At 46.9% G+C, this 11,651-nt stretch overlaps 4 protein-coding genes across 4 annotated transcripts; 2 read left to right on the top strand and 2 right to left on the bottom strand.

Annotated features, from left to right (window-relative positions):
• Positions 1-2,823: 2,823 nt before the first annotated feature.
• Positions 2,824-4,924, top strand: E1B28_003557 (uncharacterized protein; the record flags this gene model as incomplete). Its single annotated transcript, XM_043160550.1, has 11 exons — positions 2,824-3,318; positions 3,381-3,460; positions 3,522-3,540; positions 3,597-3,834; positions 3,906-3,938; positions 3,998-4,019; positions 4,079-4,157; positions 4,221-4,373; positions 4,435-4,522; positions 4,593-4,716; positions 4,781-4,924. The coding sequence occupies exons 2-11, from the start codon at positions 3,389-3,391 to the stop codon at positions 4,922-4,924; spliced, it is 972 nt and encodes a 323-aa protein (XP_043002507.1). The 5' UTR covers positions 2,824-3,318; positions 3,381-3,388.
• Positions 4,925-5,475: 551 nt separating this feature from the next.
• On the top strand, positions 5,476-5,894 carry E1B28_003556 (uncharacterized protein; the record flags this gene model as incomplete). The annotated part of the gene is made up of 2 exons (XM_043160549.1): positions 5,476-5,676; positions 5,745-5,894. 2 exons carry the CDS (start codon positions 5,476-5,478, stop codon positions 5,892-5,894), a joined length of 351 nt encoding a protein of 116 aa, XP_043002506.1.
• Positions 5,895-8,809: 2,915 nt separating this feature from the next.
• E1B28_003555 (uncharacterized protein) lies at positions 8,810-9,228 on the bottom strand (the record flags this gene model as incomplete). The annotated part of the gene is made up of 2 exons (XM_043160548.1): positions 8,810-8,959; positions 9,028-9,228. The coding sequence occupies 2 exons, from the start codon at positions 9,226-9,228 to the stop codon at positions 8,810-8,812; spliced, it is 351 nt and encodes a 116-aa protein (XP_043002505.1).
• A 608-nt stretch (positions 9,229-9,836) lies between these two features.
• On the bottom strand, positions 9,837-11,503 carry E1B28_003554 (uncharacterized protein; the record flags this gene model as incomplete). The annotated part of the gene is made up of 7 exons (XM_043160547.1): positions 9,837-10,016; positions 10,078-10,228; positions 10,292-10,339; positions 10,404-10,471; positions 10,534-10,620; positions 10,697-11,231; positions 11,334-11,503. The coding sequence occupies 7 exons, from the start codon at positions 11,501-11,503 to the stop codon at positions 9,837-9,839; spliced, it is 1,239 nt and encodes a 412-aa protein (XP_043002504.1).
• Between the last annotated feature and the right edge of the window lie 148 nt (positions 11,504-11,651).

The following is an 11,651-nucleotide window of genomic DNA, read 5'->3' as shown; positions in this document are numbered from 1 at the left end:
AACTTCGATGTTACACTATAATATCTCGATGTCAAAGAACTCAGAATCCATTGTCCAGCCGAAATTAATGGTTCCAAAGACAACAAAGATTACTTTACCGGACATTCACGTTCGATGATCTTGCGCTTTCCAACAAAGTTCGCGGTGTTTTGTACTCGCATTAAGCTTCGGGTTCTTTTCGGCTCCCACGGCTTTTCGATGGGTGCACGAGCCACAAGTTGGGTTTGCAGTAGGTTCGAGGTGTTAATGAGGAGTAAATTTCAGAGAATAATTATAACCAGAAAGTCCCAGACCCTTGCCTTCTACAGTTCACTTCCCGGTGTGCTGTTGGCCTCGCACAGGAAAATCGGCATATGAACGATACTCTGGGAGGCGGCTTGTAGATAGTCTTGGCGGGCCGCTTACGAGCAGCTGTCGAAGAGATTCCTTTTTAAGACTCCGAGCTGTTTGCTGAAGCCATCGAATACCCATCATTGTACGTCTCTTTCACTTTGGCCTGGTAATGCGCCATACTCTAGTACATCCGCGAAGCTCTGTCCTGCGCCCTGTGTGTGGTCGTCTCTGGGAAGTTCACGTTCACCGTCAAGAATAAATGGCTCTGGTTGCGTTATGATTGCAAGATCATGGGCAAGTCAATGTCTGGCGATCTCAAGTTGATCCCACTTCCGTGAGTAGCTCAGTTGTTCACTTTCTTTCCCATGGTGCCATCAGCTCATTCGTATTTCTTGTCTCCCTCCCAAAGCTTTTTGTGATTTTGGGGAACCAACTAAATCCCGGGCCAAATGAACAATCATAACGCTTCTAAATCCATCCGGAACGCCCATACATTTCCGCCTCTCTTCATCATACTAGAAAACCAAAAAAAGAAGTTTGTAGTTGTGTCGATTCTTCAAATTGATTCAATGAAGATCAGTTGTCCTTCGATTAACAATTTGAACTCTGAGTTCCACCTTTGCTTGGACCACCCGGGCCGGCCATCGAATGCACACGATGTGACAACCGAGATGACTGAGTGCTTTCCGTGAGTAAGAAGGCCCTTCGCGTTTAGAAATCTACAATCCAGACCTTCGATCGCAGAATAGGCATAATGGTTGAGGCTACCCCGAACGGTCTGTGCAGACACGCCGCTGAATAGGACAGGTAGGTATATATCATCCGGTGGGAGGGGCACCGCTCAGGTCATGTCTCGTTGATCTTGAACTCCTGACTTGAGCCTCGACCAAGTAATACTACTCCCACTCAAATGCCAGCCACTTCACGGACAGAAGTTAGCGTGGCATACGACAGCACAACGCGCTCGAGAGGACCGGAGCGCGTTTATGTGCTCCATCACCGCAGTGAACTGAAGGAAGAGCTTTGGTGGCCTGTAAGCTGTATGAGCTTTGAGAGCACCGATGGGAAATATTCGATACGTCATGTTGTCGACAGCGATCTGTCCCACTGCTTTAACTCTTGGCGCCTCTCGAGCGTTCATTATGCCGGTGGATTTAGTTGACCCAAAAACTCTCACAAAATCCACCTCAACCCGTTCCCCACAGTATCAATATCAATGTTTTCCACAGAAATGAGGTACTTATTGTCAACTGCACCCTTTCCTATCCAATTCTGATTATGCCCGTCAATGTCATGTCATATCGTAGATCATTCAATCAACGTACCCTGATTTCACCGCAATCACCGCCCCAAGTCGTGTCTGTTGCCTTTGTCTCCACCTGCGATGTGGAGCGCAGAAGCAGACCCTCCCTATTCCCTGATCACCATCTTTTCCTTTATGGCCCATGGGAGATTCATCTGCCAATAACTCTAATCATCGGTAGAGTCTACTCATGATCAAGTTCAGGGTTCGTTCTTCGAGGAAGTCAGTGTAAGGTTTTATTAAATATCTGAGCGTGTACATATGCGTTCTTTCTTGAAGGGCCCAGTATCTTGGAAGAAATCTATCAGCGACTCTTCCGAAAAAGATCGAAAACCGAACTCACATCATGAAACGTAAGTAAATGTCCCCTTTCTCGTCCGATAATAGAGCGATTTCGACTCTGGACCGCGTACGATATCGTTATTGACATGAATTGATAGACCCTCGGTAGTGCCTCCAGGAAGGTTCGAAAACCCATCGAAGGTAGCACACTTGTCCATATTATGATTTCAAGTGGGTGGTAGCCTCGCTGAATTGGACGGTGGGTGGGTGTTTTTCATCATCTGCCTCTCATTCCGACTGCATGAACAGTGCACATGCCGACCATCTCGTCGGTTTGGAAGGCACTAACGCGACGAGATGGTCAAAACCTGCAATGCGTTTAATATGCATTCTAAGAACAAGAACGCCGGTGTACCACTGTACCCTGACGTTGGCAAAACCATCTCACGAGCCGCGATTCATCGACACTCATGAAACTCAACAACTTCGGCGGGTCTTCTCGACGTAGTTCCTGCACGCTCCATATCCGTACCAGAGATGCCGATAAAGGTGAAGGCAACATTCGTTCGCGGTTCGTATGATTCTTGTGGGCTTTCCGATCCACCTGAAAGCGAAAGAAAAATGACATGCTTTGTTGAAGCTGATCAATCGGCCAGAGCCTCAAGGGGATTTTTGAAGCTTGAAGTGTCGAAGAATTGATTCATGGTATGGGAAGAGAGGTTGACGGAAGAAGAAAGCCCAATGGACGAGCTGAGTACTAATTAATTTGAGTACGTCATGTCTCGGTATTCAACATAGGTCACATGAGCATTTAAGGGTAGGTCCTAAGTACAGTTTTCCCTTCTCCCACACTCCAAACATCACAAGCGACATCGTTCCAGTCTCCAGATCTGTTTGGCTGGTATGCAGGAGGAGACCATCGAATACATTTGCCATCGTGACCTCTATCACAAGAAGGCTGTCGAACCTATTAGAAATCAACCGATATCACGACACGCGGAAGCTGTTACAAAATTATACGCGAGGGAACTGGCCGCCACTGGTACTGAGCATTGACAGTGATGACCTGGGACGTTGATAATCAGGACGTGATGTCGGGCAGACAGTAATCTCAACTGATATCTTTGGCTTTCCTCTGGGACTTCAAGGTCGTAATAAGGGATCTCATGCATATGATACCCACACTTATTATATGCTTGGCAATCAGTACCTCAAGATGTAGGACGAAACAATCAATTTCAATACGCACCGAGCTAAAACCCGTGCCCACGCCGAAGCCACAAACCAGCCCACCAATTCAATTGTCGCAGCTTCGGACTGATTTTGACATTTACACTATCACGGTACCTTCAGGTCCAGAGTCTGAACGAGATGACGGGTGCAATGGAGAGGGATAAAAGGTCTGGACAACGAGTGTCTTCCATACCTGCTCACTACGACTCACCGTTCAAAATGGCTTCAGACCCCACGATGATCGAAGATCGTCTTGCTCCTTACTTCTCGATTAGAGGAATCCTTACTTATCCTATCGCTACCCTTATCGTGAGTCCTATCGATACACCACTCACCCTCCTTCTGACATACTTCTTGTTACCACGTTTAGGTGATGTTCCTGTTATACGGTAAGTTTTTCCAACAGTCGTTGACTTCGCTTACTAGAATCATCCCGCCATTCCAGGGTTCTATATCGCAATATTCGCCCTATCCCTCCGAGTCCTGTTGCGCCGGAATAACCCCATCTCCAGGATTTACTTAGCCTTGGTCATAACCCTCTTTGTTCTTGCAACCCTTGCCAATATTTGCGAGGCTACGGGGCTTATTCAACAGGCCGTTCTACTACTTTCAGTCTTGAAATCGAAAGATTATTTCAGGCTCATAAGATACCTTCAGCACGATGCCGGGAAAACGGCTTTGTCGTGAGTGCTCGTACCCTCTGCTGTCCTCAGATTCCTCGGCGAGCTGTACTGACGTATTTACCGATTTCCAGCGTCATTCTCAATCTAACGAACGTCGTGATGAAGTAAGTCCCCCGGATCGAAGTTCCATATATTTCTATTTCACTCAAGGAACTCTTGCCAGTGTGATCGCGGATTTTATGCTTGTACTGTTCTCGTCTTTTTTATATGGTCAATTCCACATTCCTCAATCCAACACCTGTAGATTCACAGGTGTTATTCAATCTGGGGATCGAATGAACTGATGCTGTATTCTTTGGGCCTTATCGCCTTTGTTATCAACGGTATTTGCGATGCTTAACTTTCCCCGATTTCTCCGAGATCGCTTACAATAAGTCGTACCCAAGGCACTATTCTTGGAAGCCTCATCGCAGCATCGGTTGGATACAACGATACAAGTGTGCTATCGAACGTGTTACTATTCGAGAAGGCGAATAAAATCAATACCGGAAGTTGGTTAGCAGTTGCCGCTTTCAACCTCTTGTTGACGTTGTTGATGGGTATGTTATTCTCACCGGGTCGGAAGTTAGACTCAACAATGACTGAACTTTTTCAACAAAGCTGGACGGATCTGGTGGATTACGCGTGAAATTAGGGAGGTAATGGGGAAGCCGATAGTGAAGAGGTATCATAAACTTGTGGCAGTCATGTACGTATTCGCCGTATCCTGGTCTCCTTCACATTCATCATTTTCTGGCACTTGACGCCCATCTTCTCAGCCTCGAATCAGGGATTCTTTACTCAACTGCCCTGTTAACCTCTATTGCCGTGAACCTGGCACTCGACCCCGATGATCATGGTTACTTACCTATCGATCTTTCCGTTATCACTTATCAAATGTCGGTAAGTAGTTGTGAACACAGCGTTTTAACGAGCCTTCAAACTGACCAATGGACCTTACTACTAGGGCATCGCTCCGACACTGATCATCGTCCGGATCGCATACAGGAAAATGGTGGAGACTAGTATCATCGAAGGAGGACCAATTTCGACGTTGCATTTCGCTGCTCGTAGCCTTGAAGTCCAGCAGGGATCTAAACCAGAAGTTTAACCATGTGGCCACTCGCGAGGCGCATGCAAGTACGTGTTGACCATAAATTGTATTATAAACTTTTAAGAGCCAAATGAAATCTTGCCGCAACTGGAATCGCTTTGAAAACTACATTTCACTACACATACCGCATCGGCTACTCCTCGCGAGTCGTCGGGGCTATGGACGGATGAGGAAGAAAGAGATCAGTAGATAGACGAAGATAGGGAGTCGCGGGTCGGGGCTTATAGGCATTGTCAATGGAACAACGGATTTTTTGTATATTCATTGAACTTGAAAAATCGACACAACTACAAACAGTTTTTTTTTTTGGTTTTTCTGGTACAATGGAAACAGAGTAAAAACACAGGCGGTCTGGGCGAATATCATTCAATTGGCCCGGGATTCAGAAGTTTGTTCCCCAAATCACAAAAAGCTGTGGAGGGGAGAGAAGAAATGCGAATGAGCTGACGGCACCCCAAAAAATCAAAGTGAACAACCGAAGATACTCACGGAAGTGGGATCAACTTGATATCGCCAGTGTAATGTTTCCCGAAGATCGAGACATCATAATGCACCCACAGCCATTTGTCCTTGATGTAGAACGTGAACTTCCCGGACACGACATACCAATCGAACGAGATCGTAACACCCTCGGAAAGACTTCCCGTGGCACATCCAAGTTTTTGTTCGGGGAGCAAGGGGACTTTCACATAGAGACAGATGCTGAGGCTGCCGGAGCTTATGTCGATGCAAGCTTCGATCTGTCGCGAGTGAGCAAAAGTGGTCAACGGTCAAATCAAAAAAATCTGGCGCTCACCCTGAAGGTTACAGGACCCAGACCGAAGGAGATATCATAGCATTGGTTTGCGGAGTCCCGGTCACCAAAGACTGGGGAGTTCTGGACAGCGAAGACGTGGATTTCCTCGTTGCCGTGCCTTTTATTGTCACTATCGATACGGTGGTGGCCTTCAATCCATTTCTCGACTAGAGCGGTCACTGAGTTAAGAAACGTGGTGCGATCGACTAAACAATGGAGTGGGCATACCGTCGTGAGCTGTGAAGACAAATTGTGAGTCTACATAGGCACCAGACTGTATGGAGAGACTCACGCATGTTGTAGATGGGTTAGAAATTTAGAGGTAAGCAGAAGAGGTGCAGAAAGTTGCTGAGGAATCTGAGGGTGAACTTGTATAAGCTTTTATATGTTTTAGCATGCCAGACCCCGGTTCTGATTTCCGTGACTTCAAAGACTTGAACTTGAACCGAACATGAGTCGTTGACCAGAGAAGTAAGTGGAGACCCACAGAAATTCTGCGCCACAATCCTCCTCTTGCCTCACTCGGAATAGTGTCCAATTCGCTTATTTCCAGGTAATAGTGCGCTGAGAACGGAGAACTTCAAGCGCTGTCACTTTGATTGCAGTGCCTCAAGATCGACAGACAAAAGACTCCTACAACCCGGGTTCATGCGTTCACAGTGAATGACTTTGCTTCTCGAATGTTCTTTCTACTCAGTCACTCATTTCCATCATCATGTCCAAATCATGTCCGCTTTCATTTTCGTCCCGCAAGTTTAATAGTCAGACAGGTCAGCGGAGTGGGGTGCAGCAAGTACCACTCCAAAGTGCATTCTATGGTATGACGTCTTTCGCTTCGGTGAAACAAAGCACTGTAAGGCTTGACAGAAGAGGAATGAGAGGAATGTTCTGACGCCTAAGTGACCGGCTTTTCCCGCAAAAATTACGTATTACAAGCCGAAATCTGAGTCTCGGTCAATAACACACGGGAAGTGATTTATTAGAAGGCAAGGGTCTGGCCGGGGAAACGCAAGTTCTGGTTACAATCATTCTCTGAAATTGACTCCATATTTCTCGAACTACCCGACTTGTGGCTCGTGCACCGTCGAACAGCCGACGGAGCCGAGGAGAGCCCGACTTGATGCATCATGCGAGTCGGCAAGTCCTATTCCAGGTAGAAGTAATCTTTGTTGTCGTCTTTGGAACCATTATTTAATTTCGGTTGGACAATGGAATCTGAGTTCTGGTAATATGTACATACGAAGTTAGCATCAACACGCCGACGGCCCAGTCGTAGAATAAGTAAGGCTGTTGGCAGTAGCACCACCAAAAAAAAAACACGTGTATTGCCTAATATGTTCGGCAAGAGAAAGTGGAAGTCCTTGCCGTTACGATTCAATTTGCCACCGCCACCACGTGCATCATCGTGCATCATGGTTCAATAATCCTTCTCAACTTTTTTTCTTCAGTTTGATTCTCCCACAGCCACTCCCAAAAAGTCCAAGTAAGGTGTGACTCTCCCAACGGAGCGGATTGCAGTAATTTTACTCGTTATTGAGAAGGAAAACATGGGACTTACTGATTTTCTCTTCTTCCAGCATCTGAAGGGTGCACTCCAAAATCAACAAAGGTTTCGCTGAGACCATGGCCAACTCGATGTGCGGGGGGAAAATTTCCAAAAGAACACGATACGCAGTCGTTCGTTCGGGTAGTTGTTTGCAACTACATAAGGCCATCGTGCACCCAGCCTTGAAAATCGACCTATGCCAGATATCCGGGAGGCGCCGCCGACCCAATGATCGCCACGAGCAATTTCCGAGACTCGAGTGTCACTGGAGGGCCTACAGTATGTGCGCTATTCTAGACTCGCGTTACAGGCCCCGGAATGCATCATTCAACATGTCCGAGCCTCTGACATGTAGGCCAGCACGTAAGTATCACGTTTCACGACTCCGTCTGCGCATTGACACTGACGAGTACTATGTACATACAGTACCTTACTTTTTTACTTTTCAGAGAATAATTCTAACCAGATAATCGCTTCCCAGACTCTCCACAACTCACTCCCCGATGTGTCGAAATTGAAGAATAGGGAACTCGTAAAGGAGCCGGTACCATCGGGGAAGGGTCGACAATCTGGGAGTTACTACGCGATGCCAATTGACTGGGGCCCCTTTCAGCGCATGGTTTGGTTCTGCCTGCCACGGAAATTGTTTCATTGATTTCACTTAGGACCTGCATATTTCCAGCCCAGATTCTGGGGTCCAGATGGACTAGAAATCCAGTCAAAGAACATTCCTCTTCAAACCTTCCGGTGCTTTGTTCCACCGAAGCGAAAGACGTCATATTATAGAATGCACTTTGGAGTAATGCGCCACCCTGCGAGTCTCTATATTGTACCCCACTCCGGTGTTCAACCTGTGTGGCTACTAAACGTAAACGCCTGGGACAAAAATGAAATTAAAGCGGACATGATGGTGGAAATGAGTGAATGAGCAGAAGAACATTCGAGAAGCGAAGTCCATTCACTGTGAACGCATGAACCCGGGTTATCAGCACTATCGGTCGTCATCTTAGTAGGTCTGTGGATCGATGATCATCGCATATCTTGAACCAGAACCGTGACAGTCTTGGAATTCTCCGTTCTTAACGCTTGGTTCAACAATAAAGACCCTGGGAAATGACTGAATAGGACATTGTTGTTGGGAGCGAACAAGAGGAGCATTGTGATTGTGGCGGAGGATTTCTGTGGGTCTCCACTTACTTGGTCAACAAGTCATGAAAACATTCATGTCATGTTCGGTCCAGGTTGTGCAGTCGTGCACGCATTGGATGTCAAGTCTTTGAAGTCACGGAAATCAGAACCGGGGTCTGGCATGCTAAAACATATAAAAGCTCTACAAGTTCACCCTCAGATTCCTCAGCAACTTTCTGCACCTCTTCTGCTTACCTCTAAATTTCTAACAAATCTACAACATGCGTGAGTCTCTCCATACAGTCTGGTGCTCTTGTCTATGTAGACTCACAATTTGTCTTCACAGCTCACGACGGTATGCCCACTCCATTGTTTAGTCGATCGCACCACGTTTCTTAACTCAGTGACCGCTCTAGTCGAGAAATGGATTGAAGGCCACCACCGTGTCGATAATGACAATCAAAGGCACGGCGGCGAGGAAATCCACGTCTTCGCTGTCCAGAACTCCCCAGTCTTTGGTGACCGGGACTCCGCAAACCAATGCTATGATATCTCCTTCGGTCTGGGTCCTGTAACCTTCAGGGTGAGCGCCAGATTTTTTTGATTTGACCGTTGACCACTTTTGCTCACTCGCGACAGATCGAAGCTTGCATCGACATAAGCTCCGGCAGCCTCAGCATCTGTCTCTATGTGAAAGTCCCCCTCCTGCCCGAACAAAAACTTGGATGTGCCACGGGAAGTCTTTCCGAGGGTGTTACGATCTCGTTCGATTGGTATGTCGTGTCCGGGAAGTTCACGTTCTACATCAAGGACAAATGGCTGTGGGTGCATTATGATGTCTCGATCTTCGGGAAACATTACACTGGCGATGTCAAGTTGATCCCACTTCCGTGAGTATCTTCGGTTGTTCACTTTGATTTTTTGGGGTGCCGTCAGCTCATTCGCATTTCTTCTCTCCCTTCCACAGCTTTTTGTGATTTGGGGAACAAACTTCTGAATCCCGGGCCAATTGAATGATATTCGCCCAGACCGCCTGTGTTTTTTCTCTGTTTTCATTGTACCAGAAAAACCAAGAAAAAAACTGTTTGTAGTTGTGTCAATTCTCCAATGAAATCACTTGTTTCCCCATTAACTCGAACTATGAGTCCATACTTTGCGGGGCAACAGAACGGCCTTTGCGGAAAACTAATCGATTGAACTTCAAGTTATTTCGAGTGAGAGTGAGAAGGTCCTCCGCTTCAAAGTCAGTGGAAGGAATGACTCCACGATTCGGAGCTTTGGTCACAGCATAACCGTCTTTGACTGACGGCTTCAAATAAACTGCAATTCACCATTAACTAGTAAGCATCACAAAGCAGTATAACACGGTCGATCGCAAAAAATATGGACCAAACTGGACAAGAAAAAAGCGCACTCGAAACCCCATCCCCACGGGTCATTTAACAAAACCCACCAGCAAGCCACCCATTCGTCGAATAGAACCCCGTAACCCGATTAGGTTCCGGTATCAACTTCAAACTTCCCCAAGGATTCTTGCATGGACCAAGACCCGGAACGAGGGTCGCTCCTGCGGCTTTGAGGAGCTTCGACTCTACCTCGGCTTCTTGGCGGTTAAACGCCTACGAAAGTAGAAGTTTTAAGTAGTTGAAGAACAGAGAAAGATTTTTCTGGTTTGCTTACAGTAAAAACAGTCGGAACCTTCTTCGTAACAAGAAGTTTCATCGTCTCCTTCCAAGAACCCGCGTAATCGCTAGCTCCAGAGTTGAAAGCGACCGCCACATCCGGTTTTGTGTATCTTGCTCCTTGCTTTTTGACGTATTCGTGGTATGTCCTAAAATAAGTCACATAACAACTCGACGGAAAACGTGAAGGATAACGGAAGTAATCTACTCACGAGGGGTGGACTTCGAATCTTCGGACTTGACTCATTTCACTACATTCACTACGTAGTAATCGAAGGTCAGAGTCAGATCCCCCTCTCGTAAATGAAGTAACAGGTAACTCACAGGCACGGCATAATCGATTCAGGTGGATCCTCGAAGGCGCCGGATAGTTCAGGGCCTATCATGACGATCTGGCGTTTGAGGGTTAGATCTAGAGCCACGAAAACTGAGGGAAAAAAAATCGGGGACGTACACGCAGATCCTTGACACGAGGAAGTCGGTGTAGGATTTCATCGAACAGTTGAGCGTGTATATATTCTTTTTCGTGAGAGCCCAGTATCTTTTTTTTTTCATATAAAAAACCAACCGTTAGATACTTGGAGGATACGATCGAATACGAGAAAGCCCAGACTTACATGAACCGTAAGCGTCCTCTTCCTAGTCCAATCATCCGATGACTTCTTCAACTTTTGCAATGCATACAAAATCGTCATCGGCATCGACAACCCCTCCGAAGCTGCTCTCAAAAAAGGCGCAAGAGACACGGGCGTAGCACCGTACCCTCCCATCTCCTTCTTCAGCTCTTCCCCAAACGCCTCCTCCCAACACCCAGCAGGATCTTCCTTCAACGCTTTCCAAACGACCTTGTGGCGCGTTGGAGCCCATTGAAAAACATAAGGCTTAGAGTCGGAGTCGGAGTCGGAGTCACTTTCAGATTTGGCGTGCACGTTCGCCATGAGGTTGATAAAAAACATGTCGGTTCTGAATTGTTTGTTGATTTGACACTGTGTAAGACCGCCTTCGTCAGGTAGAGTGGCGGTGGTGTGCTTGTCGCGAACGGCGTCCCAGTGGTCTTGAGAGCAGTAAAACGCGGTGTTACACGCGTCGCATGCTTTGAGCGATCTCGTTGCGGTTGTGCCTTCCAAACGGATGAGACGATCGGTGCGTGAACTGTTCGATAGTTAGTCAGTAAGTGAAGGCTGAAGCTCTGAAGCGCGAGTAAAGAAGAGGGAAGAAGTCATAAAACCCCCCCGTGGTGACGCGGTTACGCACCATGCCATACACCGAGGCTGCCACCCAATGAAATTCTGCTCGTCAACTCGTAGACCACGCTTCATCGACACACCCAACATGTTCAGCGTGTTCGACATGTCTTGTTGACAAAGCTCGTTCACGAAGTCCAAGTCTGTACTGGGCTGATCGCTAAGACTGAAAAGCATCATCCGGTTCGTGGTTGAATCCTCTTCCAATGTTGCGAGGCCTTTACAGAGAACTTTGTGGGCCTTCCAATCGGCCTATGAAAAAAAAAAACAATCAATCGACGCGTTTTTTTAGGCTCAATCGTGGCAAATTTTACCTTCTGGCATTCTG

This window comes from Marasmius oreades, chromosome 11 (genome assembly GCF_018924745.1).
Source record: "Marasmius oreades isolate 03SP1 chromosome 11, whole genome shotgun sequence".
Taxonomy (NCBI): Eukaryota; Fungi; Basidiomycota; class Agaricomycetes; order Agaricales; family Marasmiaceae; genus Marasmius; species Marasmius oreades.
This window is presented reverse-complemented; position numbering and strand designations above follow the sequence as displayed.